Raw genomic sequence first — 15,918 nt, 5'->3', positions numbered from 1 at the left:
GCTAAATTTTTATTTGCATAAAGTCACCTCTGTACATGTGCCATGCAAGAAGGAGGAAAAATACACTCCTAGAGGAGTTTGAGAGATTGTCTGGTACAAAGAAAAGGTTTTGAGAATTAGAAGAAAATTTGGGCAACACTTTATAAAGTATTGATAATAAAGAAAAAATATGGTTAGAACTGTGGTTATCAGCTGATACATTCCAGATTTTCCACCAACAAGCTGTGTGACCTCTGTCAGGTCAACACCATCCAACAGAAATACACCATGAACCACATTTGCAATTTTTAGAGTTCTGCAGCCACATTTTAAAAAGTACAAAGTATACATGCATTGCAATAATATCTAATAATTAATAACTATTAATATCTAATAATTCAATAATATCTAACATGACCCAAGAGTTAATCGAAATATAGTACCACCAAAACGATAAAGCTGTGCTTAGCTGAAAAATATTTCACAGTGCTTCAGCTTTAAATTTTAAGTTTAAATAAATTAAAATATGAAATTCCACTCAGTCACACACTTTCAGTGCTTTTTCCACACAGCACCAGTGGCTACCACACAGGATGGCACAGTTGTCAGGTCATTTGATCTCTCTGAGGCTTGCCTTTTTCATTGATAAATGAAATAAGTTATTCGAGAGGAAGAATTCTAGTGGAAATTTTGCCAACTGAAGCCTGCATGCCCCACTCAAAGCGTAAGCCACACAAGAATGCTGACCAGGGTCAAGAGATCCTATGACTTTTCAAACAGTCTGAAATCTAGATGTTTACATAAAATATCTTTCTTTTTCCATGTAGACAACTACCTTGAAATTTTTCCGGGCACTGTGTGGGCCAAACCAAAACATATCCATATGTTTCTCTTTGCAACCTGGTTTCTACAAACATTCTTTCCTGCTTTTCCAATCTGTGACTTATTTAGGAGTGATTTGGCTTCTACATCTGGAAGCTAAAAAACACAGCTGGAGAACCAGTTGACCGGAGAACTTCAAAGCCCCCCTGTACAGAGCCTGTGGTGAAAGTTCCATAGCAGGATCTGGGTGTGGGCTTCAGTTCAGTCCAGTCACTCAGTCGTGTCTCTTTGAGACCCCATGAACTGCAGCACGCCAGGCCTCCCTGTCCATCACCAACTCCCAGAGTTCACCCAAACTCATGTGCATCGAGTTGGTGATGCCATCCAGCCATCTCATCCTCTGTCGTCCCCTTCTCCTCCTGCCCCCAATCCCTCCCAGCATCAGAGTCTTTTCCAATGAGTCAACTCTTCGCATGAGGTGGCCAAAGTACTGGAGTTTCAGCTTTAGCATCATTCCTTCCAAAGAGCACCCAGGACTGATCTCCTTTAGTTTACCCCTGTCTATAACCCAGGTTGCAGAGGAGTCTGAGAAAGAACCATCCAAATGTAAGGGACCACTTAAGCCCCTAATATTGGACAAAGGACAATGTGCCAGAGAGAGATGAGAAGTGTGGGGGAGCCAAGTTCACCACGGTGACTATCACTCTTATTACCCTGGGATCCAATCCTATGGATCCTGCCTCCATCCTCCGAGCACTTGTGATGCAGAAAGGAGCAAGGGAAACATGCCACTGAGTAAGTAGAAAGCTGCAGAGTGGAGTAGGAAGTGGGAGCATGAGCAGCCAGCAGTACCTTCCATGGACCCAGAGATGGGAAGTGATGGGGGATGGCAGGTGGGCGCCAAAGAGACAAGTTCTCAAGTCGAGCTGAGTCACCATCTGGGGCTATTCTTAATTCTGAGGAGGCAAAGTCAGAAACTCAATTTTGTGAATAGATACTGTCAAAACCTCCTTTTATCAAGAGTTGCAGGGTGATGTAGCTTTGGAAACTGAGGATTAGTAAAAGCCCTGAAATAGGCTTCAAGTAATTTGAGCATTAATCCCAAGTGTGTCACTGTCTTGCTGTGTGATTTCTGTTTCCCCAAATTTAAAATGAAAAAATTGTTGCATATTGCTTTAAATATCATGAATATAAAGCAATCTGAAAAACCTAAATTTCTCATGTGATAACAAGACATTCTTTTATTATTTACTAAGCAATTACTAATGGGTTTTGCAGGTGGCTCAGTGGTAAAGAATCTTCCTGCCAATGCAGAAGACACAGGTTCGATCCCTGGGTTGGGAATATCCTCTGGAGAAGGAAATGGCAACCCACTCCAATATTCTTGCTTGGGAAATCCCATGGACAGAGGAGCCTAATGGGGTACAGTTCCTGGGGTCACAAAAAGAGTTGGACACAACGTAAAGACTAAACAGCAATAAGCAATTACTAGTAGATTCTAGAAATGCAATTTATGAAATGTCATTTAAATCTCTAATCAGGAGTCTTACACTTAAGGGGGGTGGTAGGGATTTGGGCTTTAGAGGAACAGCATTGAGCATTGACAACCCCTTTACAAATAGAGGATTCATGAGGCAGAATCAGAGAAGGTAAAATTCCAAGATGGACTTAAAAAAACCTCAGAAGGAGGAATTTGCCCTTAAGTAGTAGTTCTTAACCTTTTTCAGGTCACTGATGCTTTGAGGATCTGATAAAAGCTATGACTTCTGTCTTGGAAAAAGGCACATATACAAAATTGACATAAATTTTCAGAAAGTTCATGGACCTCTCACTGATCCCAAATTGAAAACGCCACCCTTGAGGAAGAGAGGGTCACAGACAAGACACACAACATAGTCTCAGGACTGAGTTGTTGCCTGGTAGGAGGCAGTTTTGAGATCAGCTGGAGGCCTACCATAAAAACTAAGCAGTCTTTCTTTAAAAGCTCAGCCTCTGCTCAAAGTATTGGTACTGTTGGGCCTTCAGATAAAGACTTCTTGGAGGCTAAAAACAGGGCCTCACATGTACTCATAAATACCATCATTCTAGCTAACTGGGTTAGTAGCTACTGTTTCCTTGGGTGGTATCAACAGAAAAGAGCATCCTCTGGCTTAATCCATATGGACCCTAACCAACCTGAGAGGCAAAAGGTAAATAAGAAAAACACAACTTGCAGACTGTTAAGTCTCCCTAAGAACTACACTGTACCCTATAGAACACACAGGGAATTTTCTATGTGTTCGGACACAGAACGAAGACCATATGTCTCAAGGGACTTCAATCTATGAGGGTATCACTAAGACATGAGGCCCACAGCAACCTAGCCTAACAGTGAGGATCATGGCAGCAATCTGGTACCCACACAGATAGCAGTAGAGGCAGGAAGATCATCACTGATTGCTAGATATTGAATAGCAACTTCTCACTTACAAGAATGGAAGCTCCCCTTGATTTCTAAGTGAAGCATGACTTCAAACATTTGGACAAAGTATTCTCTATGCACTTCCTGATGATCCCACCTCTTATAGAAATCTGTTTAGGAAAGTACAATGAAAGTAAAATGGAAAATAGAAATATTCAACTCAAGTATCTTTAATTACTAAAGTATGTTTGGAAGAGTGAGGCCAGAGTATGAATTTGAAATTTCAATTGTTCATAACATTTAATGATGTTTTCATAATATGCCTATATGCTCTATTTTTTAATTTTATCAATAGCATAAAAGAAAACCTCATGTATTACAATATATAAAACTTGACTTTCAAAATAGGAATGAATGAACAAGTTGAAATTACTATTCATGCAACTAATGCTCTTTTTTTAAATCAAAGATACCTATCTTTCTAAAACCAGTTGAACTCCATTAAAAATATGTATCTTCCGACTATCAAATAATAAGGTCTTCACAAGGGCTGCAGGCTATATAAAGTCAAAAGGAACACATTCAGAAGCAAGTGAAAATACCATATGGACAAACACATTCTACTGCATTCCTATCTACTAACCAATGAAATACAGTCTTTTGCAGAAATGTGAAATTTTCACAAATTGTCAATGGATTTTGAAACTCCCTAAGGACAGGATGGCTTCAACTTTGGGATTTCCCCTAACAGCCTCCTAGTTAGATTTATACTTCAGAGAGTTACCTGGAAATCTCTTTTAATTTGAATTCTTCCTGGTCAGATAGTTTAAAGACCAGATAATTTCCCTCTGAGGTGCCATGATTTCAAATGTCACTTTTCACTATGTCAAATTAAATGGTAAATCACATTTTAATATACAGTAAAACATTTTTTACAAAATTACTATTACACTGGATAATCCAAGAATATAATTTAGAACAGTACCTGGTACATAGCAAGTACTCAAAGATGATTTTAAGGATATTTCCAACAATGACAATGACATTCTTACACTGTGGGAGGCAGCTACTAAGATGGCCCCAGATGATCCTTGCATTCTGTTATTCTTACCCTTGAGCACAGGCTAAATTTGGTGACTCAACAGTAATGAACAGAATAGGGCAGGAAGTCGTGAGTTATACCTTCAAGATTAGTTTATTAAAATACTTTCATATTCACCTTGGGTTCATACAAACTCTCTCCCTGGCTGTTGCCCTTTGATCTCTTGCCCTGAGGGAAGCCAGCTACTCTGTTGAAAGCTCCAGGTTGGAACTATGGAAATTCCTATGGAAAGCCCTGGAAGAGTGAGACTAGAATTGGATCTTCTGAGGCCTGCCAGCAACCACATTAGTGAATTCTGAGGCAGATTCTCCAGTCCTGGTCAAATTTTGGGATAACTACAACCCTGATTCTCTGGTGGCTCAGATGGTAAAGAATCCGCCTACAATGTGGAAGACATGGGTTTGATCCCTGGGTTGGGAAGATACCCTGAATGAGGGCATGGCAAACCACTGCAGTATTCTTGTCTGGAGAATTCCATGGACAGAGAAGACTGGTGAGCTACAGTCCAAGGGATCGTAAAGAGGCAGACATGACTGAGTGACTAAGCACAGCACAGTACACACAACCCTGATCAGAAGTTTGACTCCAACATCCTGAGAGATCTTGAATCACTCAGCTAAGTCAATTCCTTTCCAGCAAAAGCTGTGATAGTATTTGTTGTTCAAAATCAATTCAGTCTGGGGGTAATTTGCTATTCAGCAGGATAACTAATCCAGATTTTGGAAGCAGAGTGCTGCCATGACAGAAATCTAAACAGTGGTAGTGGCTATGGAACTGTGTAGTGGGCCTAAGAAGACCATAAGTCAAAGTGTAAACTCTCGAACACACTGTTAACAGAACTTCGGACTTTGAACAGATTTCTAATAAGGGCATGAATGAAAGTGATGAAAATCTTATTGGAAACTAGAAATTACGTAGTGGCAGACGGTTTAACAATACTGACACTGAACATGTAGTTACATGACCTGCAGATTTGTGCAGTTAGATGAGATGTTTTAAAAGCGCCAAATGAACTGTGTGATTTAGCTGAGGAGATTTCCCAGCAAAGTACTGAAGAGGCTACCTGGTTTCTTCTTGCCGTTTAGGGAAACCTGTGAGAAGATAAATTGGGGGAAGGATCACTAAACGAAAAAAAGACAAGACTTGAAGGTTTTGAAGATTCTCTACTGCTAAGTCACTTCAGTCGTGTCCGACTGTGTGCGACCCCATAGACGACAGCCCACCAGGCTCTGCTGTCCCTGGGATTCTCCAGGCAAGAATAGTGGAGTGGGTTGCCATTTCCTTCTCCAATGCATGAAAGTGAAAAGTGAAAGTGAAGTCACTCAGTCGTGTCTGACTCTTAGCGACCCCATGGACTGCAGCCCACCAGGCTCCTCCATCCATGGAATTTTCCAGGCAAGAGTACTGGAGTGGGGTGCCATTGCCTTCTCAGTAACGCTAAAATCAAGAAATAGTTTCCAACCAAAGATCATTTTTAGGGAACTGTCTGAAAAAAAGTGTGAAGTGAGGTCAAGGTTGAAGCTTCTGAAATCCTTTTGGTAAGGCCTGGGAAATGTGGCATGTCAGAGTATTATTCAATCAGGCTATAAGACCTCCTACAACTTTTAAGGGTGTGACTCACAGGTCCTCTTAGGTGCGAGTTTCCTTAATCAAGCTCACCTAACACAGGTTCTCTCAACAGGGTTTTGCTAAGTTAAAGGGCATTGTCTCTCCCTTATTTTTGCAGAAACCCAAGGTAGAGAAGGAATCATCTCTAAGATGGGTGTGCTTTTTGACGAACAAGAGTAAACCTCAATAAGCTTCATGGGAGACCCACAAAAGTTTTGAGAGGATTTTATCAGAAGAAACACTGCCAGTTTTGACTGGAAGGAATGGAGAGGGTCCTAAATGAAAAAACACCATAAACCCCCAACTTTCTACAGGCAAGAAACAGGCTGAGAAAACTCAGCTGTAAACACATACCACCCTTCATGAATAGGAAGGATAACTCAATACTCCATAGGGTAGAATCAAGAAACATGAAGGATTATTCCCAGGCCTGAACCTAGCTGAGAAACATCTGCCTAACTGGATTTCAGAATTTTCATGGACTAGCAACTCCTACATACCTTGTACTTTGTGCTTTTTTTGAATAAGAAGATGTAGGTATCTTATGCCTGCTCCACTGTTGTATGTTGCTTGAGCTGAGGTTTAGTTTCACAGATCCATCAATGAAGAGGAACTAAATTTGAGAAGTTATATTTGAGGAACTATTTCCAAGGAGTCGTACCCACACCCAGATAAGATGACTTCTGGATTTTGAGCTGACACTTAGCTATGAGGAGGATTTTTTTTTTTTCATTTTCTAATAAAAGTGATGTTTGATATCAGTACCATTTAACATGTTTTTCAGAAAAAAATCTCTATAAAGGATATAAAATCCTTTTTAAAATTTCCTCTAAATATTTGTTATGAGGTTGAGAGGTCAATGACATAGGAAGTATAGATTTATAATACTAAATCTCACTAATGTAAAGCTTAATAAACTGTTCTACACTAATCAAACTAAATAACCAATTTATCAACTTCCCATTTTTAATCTATATTTAGAATATTTTATAGTATCATAGCTATTGTCTCAGAGAAGGCAATGGCAACCCACTCCAGTACTCTTGCCTGGAAAATCCCATGGACGGAGGAGCCTGGTAGGCTGCAGACCACGGGGTCACTAGAAGTCAAACACGACTGAGCAACTTCACTTTCACTTTTCACTTTCATGCATTGGAGAAGGAAATGGCAACCCACTCCAGTGTTCTTGCCTGGAGAATCCCAGGGATGGGGGAGCCTGGTGGGCTGCTGTCTATGGGCTCGCACAGAGTTGGACACGACTGAAGTGACTTAGTAGCAGCAGCAGCAGCAGCTATTGTCTAGAACATATAAGCAATGTCCAAGTTCTCTTACATAGCTTGAGTTGTAGATTTTTTGTTTTTTTTAAACATTCCACTTAAAAAAGAGGCTTTAAATGAGATGTGAAATAGGAAATGAAATGTTTGACTCTCCTAAAATGATAATATATTTTTCTTAAATTCACTTATTCTCAAAGGAAAGGGTGTCATTCAAATGTTCTAAAATGCCTCATCCTTCAGAGTGACAGCACATCTTTCTATTCATTACCTATCATATTATGACATTTTATATATGAAAAATAGCTAAACCAATATTTTTTAAAATGTCACACTATTGTAACAAGCAATTTATTTCATGCCTGCATCCCTCCAGGCTATGAGTCTATTTAGTGAGGCTTATTAGCGTAGGGCAATGGCTGGCATGTCCTCTGGAAAAGCACCCATAAGCCAATAAAAACAAAGAACACAAGTGTGCCATTCAGAACTACAGAGCATTGTTTAAAAATAGCAACACCCATTTCAGCTCAAACTGCAATGAGGGTGCTGCTGGTCTCCAGGGGCTGCAGGGTGCAGCCCTGGAGGAATGCTATGTGGCTCTGGAAGTCAGTGTATGTGGACTCTGGGCTCAGCCTGAGACACATACTTAGTGACTCTTCCTCTTCCAAACTGTTTTCTTAACTGTAAAATTCAGTGTCAGTATCACAAAGTGATTTGATCTATTCCTAAATAATAAGATGCAGGAATACCTGCATCTTATTTCATGCATGCAAAACCTGTACGGGTACTATGAGATGCCAAATGTTCACTTTTTCCCCTATAATAAACTTCTATAAGGGAAACTTTACATTACTACCTTGTAAATGAAAAATCTGACTTACATGGCATCAATGGGCAGTAATTGTAAAATTTAAATGTAATAAAACAACAAAACAATTATTAAAGTCTAGCTATCAGGCTGCTTGGTTGCCTGAAGTCTGCTCTCTTTAAGAAAAACAAATGAGCAGCTACATCGAGAGATTCTAGAATCAAACTGAGAGTTGCTCCTTGATCTGTCAAGAAAACACTGAAAGGGAATTCAAAAAAACAGCCATTTCTCATGTGATTCTATGTTATTTCAAGCAGCATGTGCAGACCACCTAAAATTAACTCAAGAATCAACTAAAATCACGTTCTGTAACTGCACCAAATGCCTATACTCTGGAGATGCTGTATCAAATAATCAGACTTGTTACTTCTGATTCTAAATTTTATCTTAAATCCTCACATGACCCACCTAACCCACTTTCTCCAAACCACTAATATCACCATGAGACACTAACGTAATTTTGAGGGCAATGTAGTACTGTGGAAAGAACCCAGGCTACAAAGTCACAATAGGGTTCCAAATTCAGATTCATTAGATTCGACCTTGACGCTGGAAAGTTAATTAACCCTCTGAGCCTCAGATTGTTCCTTCACACCACAGTGCTTGGTTCAGTGCTAGTGAGAAAATGCAAGTATCATGTTTAGCACAGCCCCTGAATGTGGGAGACAAGAAATGGTATGTACTTCACAGATTTTAATTTTGGGGGGGAAATTTCCAAATTTCTGTCAAAATAAATTCGCTTTAATGGCTTGAAAGACAAAATACAGTTGGCCATTTTTATTTTAAAGTACAGTTATATTATGCATAACTTTCACTTCCAAACAAAGCTACAAAACCCACAAACCACTGACTGGCAAGAGTAGCAAAAACACTTTGTCCTCAGTGATAAAATAAGAACACTGAGTTGTCAAAATGAAAAACAGCAACACTTAGTTGCTACCATGTACAGCATTCTCAGGTCCTTTCTTACCAAAAAAGGGTCAATAGAAAAGACAGAGTGAGAGCGTCTTAAATCAAATAAAAGTCCAAGTTGAGCATATGGCTCCAAAAAGAGCCATTAGACCACAGCTAATAACTGTTACCTTTCAGATGTAATACGGTGGGCAAATGAAATGAAAAGCAGCCAATGCTAATACTACAACAGCAAGTCCTGGTTTCCTAGTAAATGTCATAGTGACACACGCTGGGATTCGTACCAGTCACATTCAATGTATTATTTCTAGTTCATGCAAGTGTGCAAAATAGACATTGCTATCCTCAGGGCACTATGAAGAAACCAAAGTTCACCTGTGTGAACAGAGATTACCTGTGTGCTCAAGATCACTCCATTGGTAAACACCGGAGTTGTATTCAAACAATATCTGATGCCAAACCCACACCCCCTTCACTAGTCCCTATTCTTTTCTTTTTAGGACATGGAGGTGTGGGCAGGAATCTTCTCCAATGTTCTGAAATGTCATCAACTGATGTTAGTCCCCTTCCCTCTCTTTCTCTCTTCCATCTTCTGGTTCCTCTCAAATCCTCTGCACTTTGGTACTCTCAGCTTCAGTCTTCATTCTCAAACTCCCAATTCACCCATTCCTTAAGTCTCTAAAACCTAGTCTTATGTTCACGCTCTTGGTGGGGCAAAAGAGAATTTTAAAAACTCAAGGTAAGGTTTCCAATCTATGTGGATGTAGTCAATTGTACAACATACTTGAGACTTAAAAGGCTCACTCACCCTTTATACATGGAATCTAAAAAGAAACGATACAAATGAACTTGCTTATAAAATAGAAAGAGACTCACAGACTTAGAGAACAAACTTACTGCTGCCGGTGGTGCACGGAGTTGTGGGGGGAAGGAATGGTGGGGAAGACATAGTTAGGGAGTTTCCAAAGGTCGTGTACACAGTGCTATATTTAAAATGGATAATCAACAAGGACCTATGGTATAGCACATGGAACTCTGCTCAATGTTACCTGGAAGCCTGGACAGGAGGGGAATTTAGGGGCGAATGATACATGCGTATGTGTGGCTGAGGCCCTTTGCTGTTCACCTGAAGCTGTCAAAACATTGTTAATCAGATGCTTCGCTGTTGTTGTTCAGTCGCTCAGTCATGTCTGACTTTGCCACCCCACAGACTGCAGCACGCTAGGCATTAGCTTTACCCCAATACAAAATAAAAAGTTACAGCAAAACAAAAGGCTCACAAATAATGGGCGATTCTCTTCCCTGGTCAACCAACATTGGCGAGTTCCATTACAGGGATGACCAAGGCAGGTATAATGTGCAGAACCAAACATATCCGTGCATGTCACATATATTCAACAGAAGTCTTAATTGAGTCATATTTTCCAAAGTTTTATCTTTTATTCAGGGAATGAATTTTAAGGCAGGAATTTATATACAAATAAAACCGACTGAACTTAAAAAGTTGTCATTTCTCTTCCATTTTTTAAATAGAACAGAATTAAACAAAAACAGCCTGATAAATTTCACCTTTTAACTGCAAGATGTAGGTACTTCAGTGAAAATGTCCATTTAATAGACAATATCTGTTTGCTGTTTAGTCGTCAAGTTGTGTCTCTTTTGCGACCCCATAGACTATAGCCCACAAGGCTGCTCTGTCCATGGGATTTCCCAGGCAAGAATACTGGAGTGGGTTGCCATTTCCTACTCCAGGGGATCTTCCTGACTGAGGGGGATGGAACCCACGTCTCCTGCATCTCCTGCACTGGCAGGCAGATTCTTTACCAGTGCACCGCCACCTGGGAAGGTGAATTCAAGATCACCAACTGATTAAAAAAAGAAAAATATAGCAAGACATCAAATCCAAGCACTCTGACTCCTCAGCCCACATCCACTACATTTCACTGCCCACCTTATATAAGCATATTCATCAGCAGAGAGCCAATACCACATAGGTATAGACCTACCATTTATTGAGCACCTATCATGCCAAGCACCTGGCACTGGAGATGAAAGAACAACAGAAAGAAGAACCAACACACACAAAAAATCTGGCCCTTCCCTTAGCTGAAGGACACTTTTTTATTCTTTAAAGCAGATTCAGGGGAGGTCGAAAAAAAGTAGCCAGAAACAGTATGCTTTCATGCTCAGGTAAATGGGTCATCCTATGTCTCAGGGGAACACCATGTACAGGGCAACTAACTTAAATAACTATGTCAGCCTTAAGCACCAAACCTGTTTATTTTAAATAACTGTCACACACTGATCTGAAATAGAAGCATAGAAGACAACATATGAACCTTTTCTTGATGGTTTCTGGTCATCACTGGGAAGACCAAGAGCACTGCAATAATGTAATACAGTGTTTTAAGAACTAGCAACTGTTTGACCCTACTTAAAAAATTTTTTTTTACATAGTTACATCCCTCTCCCAGATCTTATTGCACAAGGTTACTCCTATCTCTGGCTATCACTCCCTCTCCTAAACTGACAAAATATACAGTTAATTAGTAATCAGACTTGAATTCTAACTCTAAATTATCAGGGAGGGTCCCTTCTCCAGAGTAAAGTACTTGGATTTACGCCAGTCCACGTATTTTCTTTGATGTGCATTTAGGTACAACAAAAAAGGAGCTAATTATAAAAACAAATTCTGTGAATTTCAAAATTTTACCCATGGCAACCGTGGGAAGAAAAAGAGGTCAAATCTCTTGAACAGAAACCATAATGATAACAAAAGCTAATTGTGAATGAACAGTACCTACTATGTGCTAGGTATGTGCTAGAAGCTTCATTTGCTGTTGTTTAGTTGCTAAGTCGTGTCTGACTCTTTTATAACTCTATGGACTGTAGCCCCCCAGGCTCCTCGGTCCATGGGATTTCCCAGGCAAGGATACTGGAGTGGGTTGCCTTTTCTTCCTCTGAGGGATCTTCATGACCCAGGGATCTGTGTTGGCAGGTGGATTCTTTACCACTGAGCCACCAGGGAAGCCCAGAAGCTTCACAGGTATTAATTATTTTATCCTTATAGTATTTTATGAAATAGGCCATTCTAATCTCCATTATATAAATAAGAAAAATGAGGCCCAAGATCACACAAAAAGTTGCAGGGCTAGAATTTGAATCACATGCTTGGGTTAAAAGAAAAAAAAAGTCAAATGTCTTTTCAGCCAAGCCAGTGAAGTCAATGTGTGAATCAGCTCAGTCTCAAGACTACAGAGCTGTGGTTCTCAACCTTGGCTGCGCACTGCAATCACCTGGGGAGCTTGCCAGAAGGTTTCCACCCCCACAGATTGTGACTTAATAGGCCTGGGAGCTGCCCAGGTGATTCTAATGGGCAGTAAAAGCTCAGATAGGCCTTATAGACACAGAAAATGGTGGGTGGCCCCAAAAGTGTTTTTTTCTTAATTTTTAAGTTACCTAAACACTGAGCTAATCAAAGGTTGTTACTACTGCCTCTGCCACCAGAGGTAACCTCTGCTCTACTGCTCAATATAATTAAGGAATATTATGGGTGGAAGACAGAGAGGCTAGGCTGGCAGACACAGACATTTGTTTTTAGTGGAGAGGGCATTGCTAAGTCTAGAACTTTCACCACCACCCCCACCATTTCCTACTTATGAGACTGTTTGACTCCAAAATGCACTTGGAGTTAGACTTAACCTACTTTTAGAATAATGTCTAGTGTACAACCCATTATTAAACTGAAGATGACCCAAATATGTTCATTTAACAAATGACACCTTCAGATTACATGGCCAAACTAAAAGTTTTTCAACCAGCATTTTTTTTTTTTTTTGCCGCTCATAATTAACTGATTTTAATCCAAACCAGGTCAAGAGATCTCACATAGCTAAACAAGTCTAATGTCCTAAAAACAAATCTATGCTGGTCATACATAGCACTGCCAAGTACAATGTCATCTGTCATTGGAAAAGGGAAGAAAAGCTGCCTGCCATCAAAAAATCTTCATTAAATGCCCTGCAGATGTGAAATTAAAAATAAAATGCCACAGAATAGAAGTCAAGTGTGAAAAAAGAAAAACTATAGAAGAAGAAACTGTAATCTGAGTGGGAAATAATTCTTCACACACAATCATATTGCAATTGCTGCAGCACCACGATTCAAAAGGAAATAGCAAAAGGGTAAATTAAGAAATGGACTGTAAGGTCACTCATTCAAACTGGCTACAACATTTTTTTTTTTTTCACCTCCTGCAGCAAAGCAACTGCTATGCACTATAATGGTCTTGGATACCAAGTACTACCCCTCTTCCCCACTACCACCACCAGAAGAAGGCAAATAAAAGGAGAAAAGACACTGAGCCTGATCTTCGAAATAGAATACTGCAAATATAGGCTACGACTCAGATATTGGGACCTCCTCAGTCAATGAGTTCCACCGCGGGGAATTAAGGCAAATGTGGTGCTTGGGTTAAATATTTCACTGTTGTTACTTGGGCTTTTTCAAAAAAGCAGACAGGGAAATGAAATCTAAGAAAGCAAACAAAAGTGCTTGGAACTAGTTTTCTTACCACAGTTAATTTTTGTTTGTTGAGTGAATAAATAAATACATTGACCCTCCCTCAGGGTCAGACACTGCGCAGTGCTGAGGGTGTTTTGGTGAACTATTGATAGCACCTGCTCTCCAGTCTCCTGAACTAAAAGAACAAGGCACCAACCTTCTACCATCCACCATACACCCTTTCTATCACAGGTGTGAAAATGCAGTCCTGCCATTGTACTCCTAAATGGCAAATACTTCCCTAGGTCTAACTGCACTGAACTTCACCAGGAAAGCACTAGTGTCTTCTAAGTAAATAAATAAATATCCTTACTGTGCAAACCAACAGTAATTCATGGGTAAATTTCAACACATTTTACAGAAGAAAACTTTTTAACCTAAGGCTGAATCAAAACAGATTTTCCTTTTGAAACAAACCCGGCTCACATATTTTCATTGCCTGTGGTGTCACAGCTTCAGTAAGCTAAAAATACTTCCTTTACTTCTAAACTGGGAAAAACAAATAAGACCAAGAATCAGCTGTGGATCATTTTCTTCTTATTTTTTTTTTTTAACTAGAGAGAACATTCAAAATAGCTAAGTCCTGAAAAGACATCTGTTTTATATTTGTATAAATATACAGTGACAGAAACCAGCCATGCAGCTTGTATCTTCCTAGTGATGTGAAATAAGCTCTATTTGCATTATCAGCAAAGACTGTCAACATTTCACTACTCACAGCCCTTTACTATTATTACTTGTTCTGGTTAGGGAGAGGGCTGTATGAGTGTTGAAAACCAACCAAGAGTACAAGAAAAAGCTTTCAAAAAATATGTACATGATGACGCTGCTCTTAACAAGGCCACCTGGTTCTGAATTTGCAGTCACGCATCTTTTATGTGCCTGAAATTTACATTAAATGGGATTCTAAAAGAGAAGTATAGGAGCTTAAGTCATTCTGCAGGTCTTGCTCACATTGTGCTTGCTGTGTATTTGGCGAAGTGAAAAACCAGGTTTCTCCTCTTGAGCTTCTCAAGGCTAACTGTAACACACACACACAGACACACACACACACCTACACCCAACCACCCCCCTTCTGGGATAAACTAAAAGTTAATTAGGAAAACAATTCAACCTTTTTAAAAAAATTTTCCAAAAACATACCTGCAGGATGTTGAACAATAGTGTGGACTTTCCCCAACACATTGAACATCTCTAAAGTCACACTACCGAGTTAGCAGAAATAAGATACTAGCAAGTGTAGGCTACATTAAACTAGGGCATTAGTTCGGACCACTGGGTCAGGCTTAATTTCCTTGGGGGAAAAACAGCAGAGTTTGAGAAGTCTCGGCCAAACTGCCCATTTCTTAGGCTACTGACAGTCAGCTGAAAAGCAAATACCTAGAAACCAGAAAACCAAGCTCCTCCGGATGCGCTGGCAGAGCGGAGGCAGGGATCCTGGTGTGTCTGCCTAGATGGCTGCTGGGACTTTTGACAAATGACAAGTGCTGGGGTAAGAGACTCAGCGTGCACCCGCCCATCCCATCGCCCAGTGGGACATGGGTTGTGCTGCCAATTTCAAATGTAACCGCCGGAGGAGGCCGGAGGGTGAGGAGGTGTCATCTCTTCTGACACTCCGGGATCCGGAGGCCCGGAGGGGCTGCCTCTGCTGTCCCTGAAGGTCAGAGGTGGCAGCGCCCGCAGGGCCAACGGCTCGCCAAAGCCACTTTTCCAGCCAGGGCGGGAGGCGCGAGGCAAACTTGGCCACTGGCCGCGCGCATCCCGTTAACCGTACCTTGTAACTGGGCGGAAAGGGACTCCTGGTGCTGCTGGTACTTGAGCGCCACCGCCTCGGCTTTCCGCAGCTGCGTCTGCAGCTCGTAGTAGAGCATCGCGCCATAGAGAAAGCCGAACACCACGGTTAGCAGCAGCAGCGTCTGGAAGATCCGCTTCTGCTTTCGGGAGCACATCCCGTTTCCCATAGTCCCGCCTGGGCCCCGCGCCGCGGCCGTCCGCGCCGCCGCCGTGCCTTCCTCCCCTCGGCCCAAGCAAGCGCCTCAACAGCGGCCGCCGAAGGAGGTGGCCGAACGCAGCATGAGGAGGAGACGCGAGACACAAAAGCCGGGCCGGAGGGGAAGTGGCGCCCGCTCAGCCCCCGCGCGCCGCGGGGCGCGCAGCCATCGACGCCGCCGAGGCGGCCGCCGCCGCCGCCAAACTTTTGCGAGGCTGACTCTCCGCGAGTGCCCGGGCCCGGGAGGGGGCCCTCCGCATACTTTCAGGCGGGCTGTCCTCGCGCCGGTCCCCAGACGCCGCCTGCGTCTCTCCCTCCTCCCCACTTTTTGGCCCGGCTGCCCCCGGCGGCGCTCGGAGTCCCGCCCCGGCCGCTCCCCGCCCCCTCGCGGTGGCTCCC

The 15,918-nt window shown here is 41.6% G+C and overlaps 1 protein-coding gene across 4 annotated transcripts in view; it reads right to left on the bottom strand.

Moving 5' to 3' along the window:
* GOLIM4 (golgi integral membrane protein 4) overlaps positions 1-15,490 on the bottom strand; it is an 84,059-nt gene extending 68,569 nt beyond the window's left edge. For all 4 annotated transcript variants that reach the window (XM_025288591.2, XM_025288595.2, XM_025288601.2 and 1 more), the window contains exon 1: positions 15,304-15,490. In XM_025288591.2, the coding sequence (XP_025144376.2) occupies positions 15,304-15,490 (187 nt within the window). The remainder of the gene's footprint in view (positions 1-15,303) is intronic.
* Between the last annotated feature and the right edge of the window lie 428 nt (positions 15,491-15,918).

This window comes from Bubalus bubalis, chromosome 1 (genome assembly GCF_019923935.1).
Source record: "Bubalus bubalis isolate 160015118507 breed Murrah chromosome 1, NDDB_SH_1, whole genome shotgun sequence".
In the NCBI taxonomy this organism is placed as follows: domain Eukaryota; kingdom Metazoa; phylum Chordata; class Mammalia; order Artiodactyla; family Bovidae; genus Bubalus; species Bubalus bubalis.
Note: the sequence above shows the minus strand (reverse complement) of the source record. Positions and strands in the feature narration are given on the sequence as shown.